This window comes from Podarcis vaucheri (genome assembly GCF_965113315.1).
Source record: "Podarcis vaucheri genome assembly, chromosome: 12".
Taxonomy (NCBI): domain Eukaryota; kingdom Metazoa; phylum Chordata; class Lepidosauria; order Squamata; family Lacertidae; genus Podarcis; species Podarcis vaucheri.
Genome location: NC_138750.1, coordinates 26053062 through 26073701, shown reverse-complemented (window position 1 = coordinate 26073701; position 20640 = coordinate 26053062). Strand labels below are relative to the sequence as shown.

At 40.3% G+C, this 20640-nt stretch overlaps 1 protein-coding gene across 3 annotated transcripts in view; it reads right to left on the bottom strand.

Annotated features, from left to right (window-relative positions):
* The window catches only part of ANKRD28 (ankyrin repeat domain 28), a gene marked incomplete at its 3' end in the record, with an annotated part of 88082 nt that overhangs the window by 42990 nt on the left and 24452 nt on the right, over positions 1-20640 (bottom strand). The window contains exons 1-2 of one of the 3 annotated variants that reach the window (XM_082193320.1): positions 9607-11089; positions 8699-8782 (exon numbers count right to left, since the gene is read on the bottom strand). In XM_082193320.1, the coding sequence (XP_082049446.1) occupies positions 8699-8782; positions 9607-9723 (201 nt within the window). In that variant the 5' untranslated portion in view covers positions 9724-11089. Of the gene's footprint in view, positions 1-8698; positions 8783-9606; positions 11090-20640 lie in introns of those variants that run through there. The other 2 variants (XM_082193318.1, XM_082193319.1) reach the window with 2 other exon arrangements.

The following is a 20640-nucleotide window of genomic DNA, read 5'->3' as shown; positions in this document are numbered from 1 at the left end:
AACAAAGGTACAGTGAGTGACTGGCTCCTGTGTCTGAGAAATTGATCAACTGTCTGCTATGGAGAGCATTTGTGCTTCCTCCAGGTAAGCAGTCTGGGAGTGCTTCAGGATGTAGCCTCAGTAGCTAAAAGTAACTTTTATCAGCAGCAACCAGTATGACAGCTATGGCTGTTCTTGGGCCAGGAAAACTTGACACAGCACTTCAAACACTGGTGACTTCAAGACTGAATTACTTCAGTGCACTCTATGCAGGGCTTCCCTTGCACTTGATTGGGAAGCTGCAGTCATAGCAGAATGCTGTAGCACAGTTGCTGACAGGAGTGAGAAGCTGCCTGCATGAAACACCTTGTCTCAGAGATCTGCAGTGGTTGTCTATTCGCTACTGGGCCAGGTTCAAGGTGATACTATAAATATATAAAACTCTTAACTGGTTGGGATCAGTTTACCTGTCTAATCCCATAATCTGTTACAGATGCCACACAATACTCATTCCAAACTTGTAAGAAATCAATCTTTTCGTCTGGCAGCACATACTCTGGAATTCCTTGCCCACTGACATCAGGCAGGCACCTTCACAAGCCTGCTTACAACATTTTGGCTTAGGCAAGCCTATCTAGACATGTAGAAGTTGCATGTATTTTTCTGTTTTAGCTCATGTTGATTTTAGTCATCTTTTGAATGTTTCATAACTCATTTTTAATCAATAATTTTAATGTTTTACTTTCTATTTTTGTGAACCACTTAGAGGTTCTCTATATTACAAGCAAGCAGTATATAAAGGTAAAGGTACCCCTGCCCGTACGGGCCAGTCGTGTCCGACTCTAGGGTTGCGTGCTCATCTCGCTCTAGAGGCCGTGAGCCAGCGCCGTCCGAGGACACTTCCGGGTCACGTGGCCAGGGTGACGAAGCTGCAGCTGACAAGCCAGCACCAGCGCAGCACACGGAAACGCCGTTTACCTTCCCGCTATAAAGCGGTCCCTATTTATCTACTTGCACTTAAGAGTGCTTTCGAACTGCTAGGTGGTCAGGAGCTGGGACCGAACAACGGGAGCTCACCCCGCCGCGGGGATTCGAACCGCCGACCATACAATCGGCAAGTCCTAGGCACTGAGGTTTTACCCACAGCGCCACCCGCGTCCCTGTTAAGCAGTATACAAATTTTGCTAAATAAATAAAATTAGGCAAAGCTTCAAGTAAACTGACCCCAAGCTGTTGCCTAGATGGGCAAAGCTGGGTCAGATCTACTCTGCCCAGCTACTCCACCTAATTCTTGGTAATGCACATTTAAGACTGCTTTCTAATCCACAATCAAATCACTATATGAACTGATCTGGGACTAGAAGGCTGCACCATACAACTGGAAGGCTTAGTGATAGAATAACCAGGGAGCTAAGGTAAGGGCTAAAGGAAAACCGAAAAGGGGAGTCCTGCCAGAAGCTATTCCCTTCACCACATGCCATATCTTCCATTGCTCATGATCACTCTTACCCCAGGACCACTCATTTCTCCCAGCTCTGAAATCATGACTACTTGGGCATACAGATACCCCACAAACATACTCCTCACTTTAGCGGCAATAAAATATCTAATTACAAGCAGTAGGCAGCAGCATGGCATTAACTAAGAAAACACTGCATTAAGAACTAGGTAAAAATATGATTAAAGTACCTGTGCTTACAACAGTCAAAAATATTGTCTATTCGCTGGGAAATTACCCTTCCAGTCAAACCATCTCCTGATCTTTAATGCTGTAACCAACAAGCTCTCACCTGGTCAATCCCATACATTATCCATTTCTCACCTAAGAGAAATCACAGCAATATCCTCCACCTCCACTCAGTCTCCTACTCTGAGTAGTATCACAGATACTCCCTGGACCCTGCCTCCTACCCAGGACCACAAGCTAGCAATCCACATTTCCAACAGCTGACAAGGGGCGATGCTGCCCACAAGTGATCAGTGAAAATTGACATCTGTGAAAGCTACTAATTGAAATATTATCTAAGAAGAGAATACAATTTAACGAGGCATTTTTCTTTTTTATGACATCTCTGCTTGTGTGTGGTTCCAGTTGCAAAAGAAAATTATCCACTAATCTTTTAAATAATTAATGCCTCAAAAAACAGAAAGACCAAAGCAGTATCTACTTTTGAAGTTAATTAATTTCTGCTTGGTGTTTTGCTAGATTTCCTTATTTAATTCATTTCTATTTGGTTGCATACAAGCTGATGCATGCCAACTAAAAAAAACCCCAAAAACCCTGAAACAACTCATGTACACTACAGAAGCACACCAGGGGAAAGCTATAATTGGCTCTCTGGCATATATTTCTGTGCTTTTCTTAAAAGTAAAAAAAGAAAGAAAGAAAAGTGTGTACTGTCAAAGGCTATAGCTTTCACAAGTACAAGAGTGGCAACATCTACACTTTTACAGAGATATGACATATACAGAGGTCTTCATTATCTCCTTAAAGTGCTTTCATATTTCAAAGCATGTCTTCTATCTAAAAACAACTGGATTCTTCTTGGAAAACTCCCTTTTACCCTGGATGCAAGGTCATAGACCAGGAGCTAAAGAGCATGAAACTAAAAAAACATAGGGATCAGCTGTTCAAACCCCCATCACATAGCCTAAAGTTCTTGAATCCTGGCTCTAGTTTTCAGCTTCTTTATTACTTAAAAGGTAAAGGGACCCCTGACTGTTAAGTCCAGTTGCAGATGGCTCTGGGGTTGCGGTGCTCATCTCGCTTTACAGGCTGAGGGGGCTGACATTTGTCCGCAGACAGTTTTTCCAGGTCATGTGGCCAGCATGACTTAGCCGCTTCTGGCAAAACTAGAGCAGCGCACGGAAATGCAGTTTACCTTCCCGTCGGAGTGGTACCTATTTATCTACTTGCACTTGGACGTGCTTTCGAACTGCTATGTTGGCAGGAGCAGGGACCGAGCAACGGGAGCTCACCCTATTGCGGGGATTCGAACCGTCAACCTTCTAATTGGCAGGCCCTAGGCTCTGTGGTTTAGACCACAGCGCCACCCACGTCCCTCTCTATATTACTTAGTTGGTCATTTAAAAAACGATTATATCTGTAAGGTGAAAGTAGTTCCAAGTACAAATATAGGGAAATCAGATTTTATTGTGATATATTTGTCATTTTAAAAACTACTGTAGCTGAAGTTGCAGAAATATATCATCAAGGATAAGACCAACAATTTTTTACTATTTATTTTATTTTTAAAATTTCTATACCGCTTTATATTTTTAAGAAAAATCTCAAAGCGGTTTACAGCATATTAAATCAATAAAACAATCTGAAGAAAGTCAAATATAGAGCATACAGTCAAAGCAACATAACAGAAAACTAAAATATTATCTTAGATTTCAAAATAAAACATTACAAAGGAGGTCAACTACAGAATACATATTTAAAATAGTAGGGCTGAGTGAATCTGGGTTCCACCCCCTAGACCAGGTGGAAAGGGCCTTGCAGGAAGCGGCCTTCACGCCTCACAGCTGGGCGATCAGAAGAAATGAATGTGTGTCTAACAATGGAACTGAGGGGTTTTAATATATGCTTTATTTGTTTCTGTAGCACAAAAGTAGGTAAGCATGTTCATTTCCATTCCAAAACAATTTCCAGCAAAACTACAATATCTGCACTCTCTGCAAGGTTGGGGAGATCAGATGAAAATTACACATGCCTCAGATCAGTACTATTCCACAATCTAGCTTACCATTAATTTAGACATGCCCAAGTAATACTGCAATGATAGTTACAGTGGTACCTCTGGTTACGAACTTAATTCGTTCCGGAGGTTCATTCTTAAGCTAAAACCGTTCTTATCCTGAGATGCGCTTTTGCTAATGGGGCCTCCTGCTGCTGCGCGTGCACCTCTGACACGTGATTTCCATTCACATCCTGGGGCAAAGTTCGCAACCAGGAGCAGCTACTTCCGGGTTAGCGAAGCTCATAACCTGAGGTGTTTATAACCAGAAGTGTTCGTAACCAGAGGTACCACTGTATTTCAAAATATTGTAAGTGCTGCGCTTTCATGAATGTGAAGATTCATCTTATTGCAAGGATCCTGGGTCTTCTCAGTGATGGCTCCCCGTTTGTGGAATGGCCTTCCTGGTAAGGTGCACCTATATCCCTCACTGGCATTCAGGGCACATGTTAAAACATTCATATTTACCCAGGCATTTGATGAGTGATAGAAAATAGCCATGGTAAATATGAAATTAATAACTTTGAGGGTATATGGTTGTTGTTTTAGATATTATAAATGTTTTAAATGGCTTTACAATGTTTTAAAATATGTCAAAAAATAATTTTATTTTAAATTGTACTGTATAGCATTTGATGTTTGTTACCCCAGGATTGTTTAAAGGGGAGGGTGAGATACAAATGTAAATAAACAAGCTGAGATTCTTTGAGACAGAAAGTAATATCAGCAGAAGTCCTTGTCCTGGCAGTCCAGGAAGGAAGAGTGCAGGAGTCCCTTGGATTCACCAAGTTTTCTCCACATAGAGTTAAATCATAGCCTAGCACCATGTGTGAACTATCCCATCCTGGAAACTGGGGAGGACTCTCTCTGCCTCTAGAAAAATACTCAACTATTCACACAGAACAGTGCAAACAGCGTCCGAGACTCCCATTGTTCTAGACGCATTTTGCGACAAGGAATTACATTAGCTCCTAACTTTCATATATATCTCAGTTTCTAACTCTTCTAAATTCAGGTAGGTAGCCATGTTGGTCTGACATAGTCAAAGAAAAAAAAAAATTTTAATTGTCCAGGAGCACCTTAGAGACCAACTAAGTTTGTTCTGGGTATAGGCTTTCGTGTGCACTTTGATATGCTTTCGAACTGCTAGGTGGGCAGGAGCTGGGACCGAGCAACAGGAGCTCACCCCGTCGCGGGGATTTGAACCGCCAACCTTCTGATCGGCAAGTCTGTGGTTTAACCCACAGCGCCCCGGTCTTTAATGTGCTCCTGGGAAGTTTTTTTTTTAATTTTAACACTTCTAAGTAAGCGCAAACTTACGTTACTAAATGGGAGGAAATGGCTCATCAGTTTGTTGGCATCTTTACATAAAAAGGAAATGAAAAATCATGTTTGTCTAGAAATATTATGTTGGTCAGTGTCTATTTTTAGAAATGTCTCTTCTGTGCTAGTGAACTACCAATGCACAATGGAGGGCCTTTGCACACGGTTCCATCCCACTTTGTTTCTATAACTATAGAGCATGAATGGTGACTCCAAGAAAATGCAAAATAGCATGGCCTCAAGCTTAAACACGGTAAAATTTTTACCTCCCCAGAAACTACATCAGTGGCTGATGAGTGGACAACAATGAGTAAAATTAGGCATAAGGCAGGAAACAACTTTAACAGACTACTGTTTAACTATTATTCAACCTTAGCAGAGCACTGGATGTTTGCTACTCTTGCACAGTGACCAGGATCTAGAGAACTAGGAGGAACATCATATGCACCCAGAAACTGACATCCCCTCCTACTTTACACCTTACCTTGTATTTTCCTTCCAGGATGCAGCTAGAAGGAAAATACTCAACACACACCCAGTCAGGATTTATTCCACTCATGAACAAGCTCTACAGATCCTAGCCAATGAAGTTAAGCAACTGCACTTGCTTGTGCTTTTACTGTATCTTCACCAATTATACTTGAATGTGATTCCTATGGATGTTGTCAAGTTTTATTCATAATTAGCAGGGGAGAACTCTCTTTATTCCAAAGTTTCAACTAAAACCCTGCTTAAAGGTAAAGGTAAAGGTACCCCTGCCCGAACGGGCCAGTCTTGACAGACTCTGGGGTTTGTGCGCCCATCTCACTCAAGAGGCCGGGGGCCAGCGCTGTCCGGAGACACTTCCGGGTCACGTGGCCAGCGTGACAAAGCTGCATCTGGCGAGCCAGCGCAGCACACGGAACGCCGTTTACCTTCCCGCTGGTAAGCGGTACCTATTTATCTACTTGCACCCGGGGGTGCTTTCGAACTGCTAGGTTGGCAGGCGCTGGGACCGAGCAGCGGGAGCGCACCCCGCCGCGGGGATTTGAACTGCCGACCTTTCGATCGGCAAGCCCTAGGCGCTGAGGCTTTAACCCACAGCGCCTCCCGCGTCCCAGTAAAAACCCTGCTTACTCCAGACTAAATTAAGTTCATTGACAACCCAAACAGTGAAGAATGTAACATTTCCCCAAAACGAAAATATCACAACCCTCATCCACAAGTCTGTTTCAGACCTGGGAGTTCTAAGAGCTCCTCCTCCACAAATGGCTTGCACTATCACTATAAGCAGATAAACTTTATCAAAATTCCCCAGCATGCGTCAATCAATGAAGATCCCCAACCACAGAAGATCTGTGCACACATTAGAGGACACACTCTAGGATTAGAGCTCTAGCCTACAAGCATCAAGGAAGGTTTGCAGCAACTAAGCATTATAATTCATTGTAATCTGTCTGCCACCATCAATTAGCACTCCAGCATTATTTACTTTACAAAATAACACACTACTTAACATGGTGAAAATCTGAAACACTTACAATACAGGCAGCCCCCCATTTATGCAAGGATTACATTTTGAGACACTGCTCGCATCAGTGAAATCACGTATAATTTAAACCCCTTGAAAATGCCTGCAAACACCCCATTCCACCTTTTTAGTGCTGTCTTTATGACATTTCTGGGTTCAGCATGATGTGCGTATACATGGTTGCACACATATGGAACACATGTAAACAGGAGGCTGCCTGTACCCCCAACTGAACAGAGGACAAATTGGGAATGGTTTGACCCTAATCATGTATTATTTTATTACACATGTTGGATCACAACTCACTCAATTCCTGTTTTGTTCATAACTTGCAGAATAAAGAAGAATACAACTAGAACAGAGCCTATCCTCACTGTAGGCTTTATTACAACCAAATCGTTGTGTCCTTTTGGAAAGCATCTTGTGCTCTGGCTCACACAAGTATAATAGAGTTACTGTACACTAGATCTTGCATTTGAAACATTGGTTTAAAATTCTAATGAGCACCCCTCTTTCAATGACATTTGATTTCAATCATTTATTTTTCATTACACATTTTCACCAGCCAACACCCATCATGACAAAAGTTACCCAGTATACAAAGAATACATTTGTTTTAAAACCACTAGTAACAACCACTGAATTCAGTGACTAATTCTAGTCAGGTTGAGATTGAACCAAGATTTCGCCAGTAAACCTATAACTATTTTCCTCATATACAGTAAGAACTTCTTTAAAAGTCATAATAAAGCATAATTTTCCCATCATATTTTGTAAAACAGCATTAAAAATAAGTTGTATGCTAAATACCTGATTAGTACTTAAAACCATATCCCTCTGGAATGTTGATAGACTAAAAGCCCAGTGTCTATCTCTACTCTGGAACAAGTCCTACTGAATTCAATGGATCTTACTCCCAGAAATTTGGAATTAGAATTACAGGCCACATTTTTCTAGCAAAAAAATCCTGCAGAATTAAACAGGTATCGCTCCTGAGTAAGCATGTATAACACTGCATTAGTCTCACACCAAGGGATCATCTAGTCAGGCATCCTGTTTCTAACAGCAGTAAGATGATAAATCATATAACATCAGATAATTAGTATGTTCATAATAACTGCATGACTAAGGTTGCAAGGCTATGCACCCTTACTTGGGAGTAAGTCCCACTGAACTAAATGTGACACCTCCAAGTGAATATACAAAGAACTGTGATGCATGAATATAATAACTGGATCATCATATATAATTATCTTCATTCTCCTAATGCCAGTTCATATGTAGCCAAAACTGCACCACTCAGGCACAAGAAAGAAGTATCAGGGGACAACAGCTCACAAAACCTTCCAATGAGCAGGTTGAGCATGCTCAGTGGGCATGGAATACTGACTGGTTGTTGGGAAGAGAATACAAATAAGAGAGAAAACTAAGGGGAAATGGAATGAATTATAAAGGAAGAAGGCAGGGGTGGCTGAACAATAAATTCCACAATGCCACATTTATTTATTTTTTGCAGGTCCCGCTTGTACATGAAACGTAGTGGCTGCTGGGAAATTCATTAGACTGATTTTGCAATATTAAAAAGCCTCTTGCACCTACAGAAAAAAAGGCCTGCAATTGTCTATCCAGCTGCCAAAGAACAGGTCACATTATGAGTAGTTTGGACAACCAACATGGCAGCAGGAAACCTGATCCAGTTTACCAGCTCTAAAAAGTGAAATATTTTGGCATTCTTCTGTCCCCCATCTTTTTCCTTGGTTTTATGAAAGGGCTAAAATGAGATGACTTGAACACCAACATGAATTATGGGTGTGGGTAAGGATTATTAGTAACTAGAGGCTGGATAGTGGTATATGGTGGAGAAACCATATTTGAGTTGGTAACTTTGTTGCAATTTAGTGCAGTCTTATTATTATTACAATATCTTAAAAACTTAAGAAGAAAGATAGGCAAGTGTTTCTTTAAACTAAACAGATTAATTAGTTCACCACCAAATGTAGGTAAAATCAGGCAGAATAGTAGTAGGGTAAGTTATATTTTGTAAATCAATAAATTTATTACAAAGACTTCTGGAATGTCTCAGATAAGAAGAAAAAGACAAAAAAATAAAATAAAATCTATGAACAAAAAATAAGGCATTTACCTGAAAGTTAACATCTTCTTTCTTAAAAATTAGTGCACGAACTTCATCAGGGTCCCCATTAAATATAGCTTGAACAAGTGGTGGCTAAAATATAAGAAAACAGAGAAAGCATTTTAATTTCAATGCTATTCAGGTGTAATTATTCCACCACAGTTTTAGATGAGTACCAAAACATTCCATATCACAAATACTTCACTAAAAATCTGTCTAATGCACTCTTTTAAAATGCTCTTCTACATAAACAACCATACTGCACTAATTATCTATACAAGATAAAAATAAAAAATACCTGATTATTGCATACTAATTTTGCAGAATGCCCTCTGAAAGAAACAGAAAACAACTAGACACATGCATGCAATGTGATAGACAAATAAGGAAGTGCAGTACATCTAAATGATCTGGTGACAAACACATCTATTTCTAAAAATATCTACATGTGCTAACCACCACCATAAACATTTGAAAGCATTATTGCCAAAGCAATAAATAATAACTACTCCACTATTACAATGTTGCTGGACTAGTAGCCCTGCATCACATGATCTATTTTCCATATTTTTAAAGAATGGGACTTGCTTTACTACAGAATATACTATATGGTTTTTGAAAGACTACATAACCAATTATTTTAGGAGCTGTGTTACAAACAATTTGCTACAAAATTCACTTCTTTGTCAATTTACTTTTGAAAGCAATGATTGGAGCACTCCTTAAGATTTGAAAAGGAACAATCTAGAGAATTTGTTTCATTCATTAGGATTATCGTTAGACACAGAAGTGAATCTACACAACCATATTAACTACTTCAGCAAAATAAATACCAGCTACAGTTTCATATTTATGGCAAGTCAATGGAGCCTTGAACCACAATTACAAACAGGACATATTTAGCAAGAACCTCTTACCAAGCAATGTCCTGAAGCTGAAGGATGTAGAGATATGCTTTCCTGAGGCAGTTTGGAAATAAACGTGGGAGAATCATCTTCCACCTCCTCCAAAACAACAATACACACACGACTCATTCGACCCGTTTGAAGGAGAAAATTAGATTTGTAACAGCCTTGTCCCAAGGATAGCCAAGACAGCACAGAAAGTTCTTTTCCTCTCAAACATAATTTACAAACACTAGTGCTTTGTTCTGAAATACTTAAAATGGCATAACTTAAATTATACTCTATTTGTCAAATTCAACAACATATTCAGCTAATGAAGTTTTCCAAAATATTCCATAAAAAGTTCTGCTAAAATAGTTCTGCTATTACTTTATAGCACTCAATTACTAAAATATCCTCTTACAGTAGAAATTACAACAGTATATATAAAAATTCTGAACTTTCACCAGCCAATTTGCTTTTGTTTAATTTCTACAGAATAAGACTACCTAAACAGTAAAATCATTGTTATAGACGACATAACACCATTCTGTATAGAATGAAACAAGAGACAATTGCTCTGGCAGAGATGATCACAGCTCTCCCCACTCCAGCAAGGTCAGCCTCCAGTTAACGGTAGCAGGATTTCTACCGAAAAAGGCATACATGACTGCCCCAAGTGTTCCAGGTCATAATCATTCCGCAATTAAAAATGCTACTGCCTTAAAATCAAAAGTCCATCACACAAAAAGCAACATATAACTCAACAGTTATTCAGCACTAAAGCTCCAAGGTTGACATTTCTTCTCCATGTAAAAATGCCTGCAATGTACAGCTAAGCTGCAGTACATTTACATGTGATGAGTCAGACAACAAAGGACAATGAGACTCAAATAATACTGCTTCTTCAATCTAGATTCCCCAACAGACCGTAACACAGAATGCTACTCCATCAGTCAGAAAAGAAATGCAGAACATTTGTTTTCCATCATCAGACCATTGCTCTAGCTAGCTGCTCCAACAACGAACACGTAAGATATAAATGCCGGTAACAATGTTTTAGCAAAACACCACAAACACAAGGACTTGAATTATTGCTTTAGACTTTTCCTGCAGAAGTAGTTCATCACTCGAGTGCTTCTTTTGATCACTGTGTGAATAGAGGTTCCATTATAGCCTTCATTCAGACCGATGTAAAAAAGGGGGGGAGGGGGGAGAAAATCAGGCTCCACGCATCATCTTTCAGCCAACTTCTTTATTTGAAGATCTGTGTCTATGCAAGTCCTGTGGTTCTTCACGTTAAATGCTCTATTTATCCAAATTTTGTCATTAAGTTAGGATTTTTCATGCAGCAGATGGTACCGCAAACGGTATAAAAAGCTAGTGCTTTAAAAAGGTCATTACAGAACACATTAACAGGACACAAAAATCGCACCCGCAGCAGTATTCCAACAGAGCAATAGATCCGCAGAATGAAATGCCTAGTAATGCTCACATGTTACACTTACCAAATAACTGAGCTACTGCTCTGGATGCAACTTCCTGTAGCAGGGGGAGGGAAAAAAGCAGCTTTGGGGCAGCCCTCACAGAATATCGATGCCAGTTTTGTGTGACTAATTCAGTTAAAACGTAAGATTTCTGTTGAGCCTTTAACATTTTCCACTAAAAGCCACAAGGAAACTCGTATACTGGCACTGCTGACTAACAATGTAGGAAAATAAACAATTCCAACCCATAACTGCTTTCATATGTTACCATATTCTCAGAACGGTCTCAGTTAACCCTCTATGGCCATGAAACTTTTTAGTCTTTTATAAACTAGGAATTAAAAAGCCTTTTTTAAAAAAACAATCCATTATACAAAGTAATAGCTGCTTACCAGAAATATTTGGGTTGCTGTTAAAAGACATATTTAGCATGCTAACAAGCACCTAAGAAAAGTGAGGATATTAACAAACACTAACCTAACCAAAAATGTCATCCAGTAATCTGAATTTACAGCTTTGGTTTGAATCTTCTGAGCTGTAGCAGTGATCTGTGGGTGTATTATATAAATGGGTCATATGCCCAAAGTATTGGAAATGTTGCTTTTTCAACTCAACAGTACTTTCAGTTCATATTAAGTAACCTTACATTTTTAAGGTTCTCAATTTCAGGTCTTAAAATACAGACTTAGCAGAGCTTCAACGGACATGCGCTGAATGACCATAACAAGAGATATCTGAAGTATCTTGTAAGCTGCTTTGGATATGAATACTGTAGATATATTCCTATGGGTTAAGTATCAAAATTTTAAGGTATCAACCAAACACTGGTATTTTCAAATTCTGTGGTGAAAAATAAGTTCAGCAGTATACAATGAAACAAGATTCACATTTCAGAAGAAAAATACTTTTAAACAAAATTCCAAGTGACTGACTCAGCTGTCCTCAGCTGGGAGATTTTGAAATTTTAGCTAGAAACCATTTTTGTTTACATTGTCGCCTCAGTCATTTCCTCATATTGGTAAATTAATCCCATTTATTTAAATGAAACTTGGTTAAAACAATGCATTCAAAATTGGACATTAGATGTTTTAAGTCTGCTATCCTATGAATTCTTAATTGGGAAAAATAAGTTACCGTATTTTTCGCACCATAGGATGCACCGGACAATAGGACGCATTTTGTTTTAGAGGGGAGAGAACAAGAAAAAAAAATTCTCCCCCTCTCTGCCCAGCGCCCCTTCAGTGAAGCGGCAGGAGGCGCTGCACAGAGAGGGGGAGAACTTTCCCCCTCTTGTTTTCCCACTCTAAAACAAGGTGCCATTTAAGGTGCGTTCAGGCGGCTACCTTGGAAGCCTGGAGAGCGAGAGGGGTCGGTGTGCACTGACCCCTCTCGCTCCCCAGGCTTCAGGTTCCTTTCGACCTGCTCTTTGGGGCTGGCGGGGGGAAGCCCACCACCAGCCCCAAAGAGCAGGTTAGGGAGCAGGTTAGGGAGCAGCGGAAAGGTGCAGCGGAGAGGCTCCTGCCATAGCCGCGCGTCACCTCTCCAGCCAGGAGAGGGTCGCAGGGCTATGGCTTCTTTAGCCCCGCGCGCGCTCTCCCGGCTGGGAAGGTGACGCACGGCTATAGAGGCTCCTGCCATAGCCACGCGTCACCTCTCCAGCCGGGAGAGGGTCGCGGGGGGCTGCTTTAGCCCCGCGCGCGCGCTCTCCCAGCTGGAGAGGTGACACGGGGCTGTAGAGGTTCCTGCCATAGCCGCGCGTCACCTCTCCAGCCGGGAGAGGGTCGCGGGGCTATGGCGTCTTCGCTCCATAGGATGCACACACATTTCCCCTTCATTTTTGAAGGGGAAAAAGTGTGTCCTATAGAGCGAAAAATACGGTACACTGACCTGCCAACCTAGCAGTTCGAAAGCACATCAAAGTGCAAGTAGATAAATAGGTACCGCTCTGGCAGGAAGGTAAACGGCGTTTCCGTGCGCTGCTCTGGTTCACCGGAAGCGGCTTAGTCATGCTGGCCACATGACCTGGAAGCTGTACGCCGGATCCCTCGGCCAATAAAGCAAGATGAGCGCCGCAACCCCAGAGTCAGTCACGACTGGACCTAATGGTCAGGGGTCCCTTTACCTTAAGTTACACTGAACACAGTGATCTTGTATGGTCCTAATGTTCCTAGTTTACTAAACCATAGTTTAGTAAGTCAGCAATGAGCACTGAGGCTACCACGTTCCCCTTTATGCACTGGCTCTGAAATTTCCATCCTCTCTATTTAAATGAGAGTTTCCCATTTCAGAAGCAACATGGAGCTCTGGTTTAAACGTATCAGGACACTGAGATCAGTGGGTGAAGGAGCCAAAGGTGGGGGGGGGGGGAGAAGGGGGAACATGCAGGTCCAATGTTCTCAATACTATGGTTTGACAACTTCAATCCAGCCCTGTGGATGCTTACCCAGAAGTAAATTTCTGTGAGTCTTTTTGAACATAATGTTCCTGGCTCAACAGAACTATGGTTTTATTTAGTCTGGAACATTGTGTCCAAAAAGGCCTCCTGAGATTTACTTCTGGGTAAACATGTATAGGATTGGGCTGAAAGCTATCTAAAACTGAGGAAAACTAGAAGCACATTGCCCTTCTTTTTTCTATTTAAAGGGCAAAGGCAGCTAACACCTATAGGGACTGGTGGGGCAGAGGGATGGGCAGCTTATGGTAAGAAGTGCTAAGGCTAACAGAGCTAATGGTAGATGGAACATTGCAAGGTTGCAATCCTATGCACGCTCATATAAGAATAAATCCCACTGGACACTGCAAGTCTTGCTTTTGATTTTTTAAAAAATAGGGTTGTGAAAGTAATCAATGCCAAGTCATACCTTATCAATATAATTAGTATTTACACGGTAGTGAAAATACACCACTCCTTTACAGAAGTATAATGCAAATATTACCTCCAGAGTTATTTTGCAACATGCAGCCCAATCCAATGCATGTTTACTTAGAATGTGTACTGAATGCCGTAAGACTTGCTTGCAAGAAAGTATAGGAGATGGCAGTTTTAGAAGTCCCCATTTTTATTACTGGCCCTGCTCCTATGCCTTTAACAGCAACCTGACACGCAAAAAAATAATCAGGTAAAGGTCTTCTTAACATGGCTATATCGGTGGTAAGTGAAGCAGCTTCCAGCTAGAGCTTCCAAAGCTAAACCAGGACTTGCTTCTAAGTGCACAGGATTGTGTCCTCCCTTTTCCCCCCATATATGGCTTTTTGTAAACTCAAAACAGCAGACCCAGAAAATAAAAACTAGCAATCTGGGTGCTAGTGTTAGTCTAGATGCCTCAGAGCATATGTCTGCAGGGAACAACATGGTTACTACCTTTCCTCTTAACAGGGCTCCTGTGCCTTTAAAAGCTGCAGAGAGGCAGATATTCAACAAGCACACCTTTCCTAAGAACACAAGATTTAATGAAGTTGGAGGCCAGCTCCAGGCATTAAAATAAACATTCACTCAGTTTTCAGCAGCCCCCAAAACTACATTTTCAGTGAGCGGTAACAAAGAAACAGAGTCACATAGACTTCCCATCACCTGAACTGGAATTTTGTCTGTACTGGAATTGCAGAGGTGGGAGGGGGGAGAGGAAGAAGTTAAATATACCTTGCTATTCAAAGCCTGGATCTGATAGTGTCCCATAGGGACAAGGTCACTCGCTGCTGCTGTTTTCATCAGTGGTGCGGGCTCTGTGTGTGATTCACGGGTGTCAACAATCAAGTGCTTGGAATTAATTGTAGGTACCTGTCACAAAATGTCCCTCTTTTTACAAATAACTGGGTCCCAATTGGCTAGCTGTTCCAGTTTGCAAGGAAAGGAGGATGTATGAAATGTCACTGGTTTTCACCATCTCTCAAGCCTAATTTTCAATAGGAATTGCTTTTTTGTTATGGAAAGTTATAAGGCAGTACTGGGACACGGTGATGCAGATGTTAAACTATTTGTTTATTTCACGAATCTTATATGCAAGTTGATTGTAAAAACAAAACAAAACCCTCAGAGCAGGAGGAAAGAAAGGAAAGACGAGAATGGGCTTAGGTTCTGGAAAGCACAAGGGACTGCCCCAATTGATATTTAAGGGCAAGCCTCTGAAGGAACCCTGCCTATCAAGATATGCAGGTAAAGTTCTGCTATATATACCACACTTGGCTTGGGGTAGGAGACACAGAAAGCAATGGCTACACCTATATATCACAAGAAAGCAAATAGAACATTCCCAAATGTGTGTTTGCAAATATATTTAATACAATATCTTTTTAAATGTTAAGTATATTTCTAGTGACTACAAGCCTTCCCTAAGCAAATTCTAACAATGCAGGAAGGAAAGCTGGCATAAATATATTTTCAAAAAGCATAAGTACGTCAGGTACTACATGAAACACAGCTGCTAGGTACGTCACAAATTCATCCATATAAAAATCACAAGTTCAGCTTAACTCCATGCCTGGTTGCAGAAATTAATATTAAAAATGAAATTAAGTTGTCTGTCATTTAAAAATCGCAGAGAACAAGGAAAATGACATGTAAAATGAATGTACTTCTAATTTTGTTATCTTGTTACAGTAAGCATTGAAATACCGAAATACCTACTAAAAAGGACTCTTAACTGTATGCATTAAATATACCTACAGAAGCACTACTTGCCTTGCAATAACATCTTTTAGAAAGTACAATATTGTTTATAAGAGTATGAAACAAACATATTCCGGGAAGAATTCATCTGAAGAGAATCAGCTCCATACAGCACAGCATTACCTGGGAGTTTAAAAGTGACATACTGCTACTGCCCACCCATGTGAAAGTATAATTAGCAAATTACATACTATACCCATATGCCACATAGAATATAACAAATGGACACAGAGTGCTATATTTTGGGGTGATAATAAAAAGCTATCCTTATGTCATTATAGCTAATGATAGCAATTATAACTGTCACAGAACATGAAGGGATCATACCCTACTTCTTCTAAGTTTGAGTGAATATCTTCTGTAGTACTGTCCTCAACTTAGTCTATCTGAATCGTTTAAGGATTTTGCCTCCCTTCTCTGTACAGGCAACAACCAGAAGACGCAGGGCATAATGGAGTGGGACACGCTTATACACACTTTGCTGATGCGCATGGAGCAGGGGGAACATAACCTCTGTGTGAAAAGGTTGTTGACTGTACTTCCTTCAAAAGACCTGTTTCTCAGACCATTAGTTCTTTGTCGTTCAACATCACTAACTCTTGATTCCACTGTCTCCAAACTTCTCTCCTGGTATGAGCCCTTCTGACTAAGAAATCCAAGGAGGACACACCACAGCTGCTGGAAACTGACTCCAGCTTATCAGAAACGATAGGATTTGCTTCTCTTAGAATAGTATGTTGTAGGCTTCTTGTAGGTGGGATTCCGAGAGGCACAACACTGCTTCAGCTTGCTTACAGGGCATGTTAAACTCCCATCACTGTGGCAGCAGCTCCCCATGTTTCCCCTAAGAAACTCCTATCTTGAAGGTTGAAGCCATGAGGTCTGAGAGACTGACACCAAACAGCAGAAAAGAGACACTGTCATCTTCATCACCTTCTACACACATGTGCAATTCCAGATCCCATATGACTCTGGGAGCAAATATGATTACTCATATCATTCAGTAGCCAGGAGACAATGCTGTCAGACTGGAGTTTTCCAGTTGGCATCTTAACAACAAGAAATCACTAAAAACAAATTCTAACACCCGATAATTCGTACGTCATAGGAAGAAACCAGTGATAGCAGCAGCACAACAGATTGTGATCTAAGTTTTTTTTTGGGGGGGTAACATTTTGCTTCAAGAATTTGACTATTTGATGTGAAGTTTCCAACCAACTGCGTTTAGTCACAACGCTGAATAATGAAGCTAAGACAAGGACCGTATTCATAGAAAGCCATCATATGATAAGTCAGACATCAAAGGAGGTAAATATCAGTGTACAACATTTATTTGCTTTTTGAAAAGGGAAAGCCTGCTTTCAAAGTGCATCTGATGCTCAATTTTAATCTGACACAGAAGGAGCCTTATCATCGGGATTTCTGCTTTGCAGGGGGTTGGACAAAATGAACCTTGAGGTCCCTTCCAACTCTACAATTCTATGATTCTATGTTTACCAGGAATAAAGTCCAGAACAGTTCAATAGTATTTTCTTTCTTGGAAGAAAGTGGAAAAAGTCCAGGATTATGAATTCTTGCTGAGAAGCACTACCATCACCACTGCAAACCCAAATCACACAGGCAGCCTTTACTTTCTAGCAGGAACAGCAGGCATGAATATGAGAAATCACAACACAGGGAATTAGACTAGGGCATGGGTAGGCAAACTAAGGCCCAGAGCCGGATTTGGCCCAATCGCCTTCTAAATCTGGCCCGTGGACCATCCAGGAATCAGCGTGTTTTTACACGAGTAGAATGTGTGCTTTTATTTAAAATGCATCTCTGGGTTATTTGTGGGGCATAGGAATTTATTTTATTTTCAAAATAGTCGGGGCCCCCACAAGGTCTGAGGGACAGTGGACCGGCCCCCTGCTGAAAAAGTTTGCTAACCCCTGTTATAGAGCCAACCTCCAAGACTCTGAGATTAAACATTACAATCAAGTAACCTTGTTAAAAAGTAATAGAACTACTGATGTGGCAGAACTGGGATACATTTGATGACTGTATATTCCATAATTCCCTGATATGCATGATATCTCATATAGCAGGAGAAATTAACTGCCACTGAGGCTGAACACTTACACAGAAGAATAGAGAGGTATCTAATCTTTAACGTAAGAAGTATAGTAAGTGATAAATGGGAGTATATTCTTTAGCATATAGATTTTGTGTGTGTGTTCTCTCTATGAGTCTAAGTGGTAGTCTTGGATTATTTCTAGGGTTTTTTTAATTGAGAATATCTCCTGTGTGTGACAAAAGCAGTTGAAGATTTCCCACCCACAGTTCACTAGACAAGAGGCAGACAGAAAATAAGTGCCCAGGATATACCCAGCAAAAATAAGATAGCTTCCACATATTTCCAACTGCAGAAGGAAGCAAAGCTGTAAAGTAGCAATGTGACTATTAGGGAAGTGGAGCATTTGACTATTTTGCAAGTATCTTCATTTAAAAAAACAAGACACAAAAATTCACTGCAATTTTGAGAGCCTTCTTTCTTCCACCTGGGGCACAAGGCTTCCTTAACGCTGAACATCCTAACTGGCTTCCTCACAGTCTCAAATTTTGAAATACTAGTTACCAGTCAAAATATGAGTCAGGGATCAGACACATTATGGAGGCTCTGGCTCATTCAGGAAGCAAAATCTCAGCTGGATGCATTAGTCCTTCTTTTGTTATTCCTTGGCTGAGGAAAAAGCCCTACCTTGACTATTTATAATTTTGAATAAACTGAGGGGGGGGGGGGAAACAATTTTGAATATAGTTTTCAAAGATACTAGTCTTCAACTATTTTAAAAAAAACATAATTTGTTTGCATTCAAACATATCAATATTTAGCACCTTGTTATATTTATCTGTGGCAACAGAAAGCCATACGAAATAATCTTTATGGTTAAAGTAAGTTGCTAGGGTTACAAAATGTTTGTCTAGTAGTCAAACCAAAACCATTTGAAAATTCTTTTGAAAATCCCATGTGTCTATCAGCAGCAGTACTTGGGAGGATACCACCAGCGTTTTACAACTTATTACAGGAATACATGCTACTTCCTCTCAAACTATTTAGGAAACACAGAAGAAAATGATTCATATTATTCTGGCCTGTGGAAGGGTGTGGACAACACACTGATTACAACTATTTAAAATCTTCAGCAGTGACTCATCACTGGTATAGGGCATTTCCAACTCCAGCCTCTTTGTCAATGTAATATCTTCCGTTACATTATTCAGAGGAAGAGCAAATTGATGGGATCTAACCCATTCTTTCTTAGAATATACGTATGACAAAATAGTTTTCAGAACTGCGCACATGGCAAAGTTACCTAAGCTGCAATTCTATATGAACTTACCTAGGAGTAAATCCCACTGAGCTCAACGTGGCTTACATCTGAGCAGATATTTATAGGATTGCACTGTTAAGCATCCAGGTTTGAAGGGTATTAATAGATCAGCTAAAATCAGGTGACTAGAGAAATCTATCCAGGTTTCTTTGCCACCTCAAAGGAGAGGAGATGCTATGTTTTCCTTTTTGGACACTATTCTCTAGTTCTTTCTTCCATCCTGGAAATTACAAATAGACTCTTGTTCAAGTACGTGAAAATTCAGATTGTTTTGTTTCTAGAAGTTTATTGTCAAATAATATATATGAGTCCTTTTAATTACAAAAGGTAGAAATACAAATGCTGTCTGTTTGACAAAGAGTTTTCTGCGAAAGAAAACTCCAAAGTAAGCATGTGCAGCCAGTTTAGCAAGGTTTACAAGATCCTTCATGAAAGACACCAAAAAAGACAGAGGGAGGCTGTTTATTCCTATTGTTGTTTTGTGAATTTTAGCTCTCAAAAGATTTTTTTAAAATGTCTTATAGATTTGGCCAAAGACAAATGAATACATTTCTCAAAATTCATATGCATTAAGATGTCAGGAAATAACTAGGTTGCTAATCATACATACTATTTGTTGTTCTAGCGGTTAGGAACAGACATACTGCATATGTGAAAGAATTGAATTACAGTTTCCATGGATACCATTTAAAAAAAATCTTTAAAAATGTGACTCCTGCAAGAATTACTCATCATCACTACATCTGCACAATCTGACTTTGCAAAACTAGCCAGGATCAAGGTTAATCATTAAATCAGATGCATGGTGCCTAATTATTTATTTAAAAATCCTTGGGGGAGATTCAGGTTCATCAGGAATATGCAGTCCTATACCAGCTCAAGAAAGATTTTCCAAAGTAATGCTTTGGAAGCTGAAAGAATATTAAAAATCCCAGTTCAAGTGAGTAAGAACGGGATAAATCTGACTCTCTGGGGTTCGTGTATACGCTTACAAATTAGTAAACATACGGAACAGGAATAAATTACATGTCTTTATTCACTGTCCACATTATGGCTAAACTCATATGCTGTTCTTGGTTTGTTCATTACCCAATCCTTCTCACCAAATGACACATTTCAGAAAACAATTGTGCTAGCTAGATCACTGCTACATTTCAAAACCGATAGTAAATTCAATCTGAAATGTGAATGCTACTGATATTTCTCAGGTTAACTGAGGTGCTGATGATACTGTTACGGCCTGCACTGCAATTTTTGTGAGCTCCTGGGGTAGTGTGTGGTTATGGAGGACAGAGTCCTTGAAAAACGTGCCTAGAAGGGAGGCCTTGCAAGGAAGTCTCAGGGATATCAACTATTCAAGCGACTGGAGGCAGAGGTAAGTGAGGCTAGAGCATGGCTGGGTCCGAGGGAGGCTTACAGAAGCTTGCATTCTGTTGCTCGCTCTGACCTCTTACCCGTGGCATCACTGGAGGTCTGGTGGTGGTGTTACTGAACACTAACCCAGTTCCTAAGATCCATAATGTTATTGTGAACAAACCGG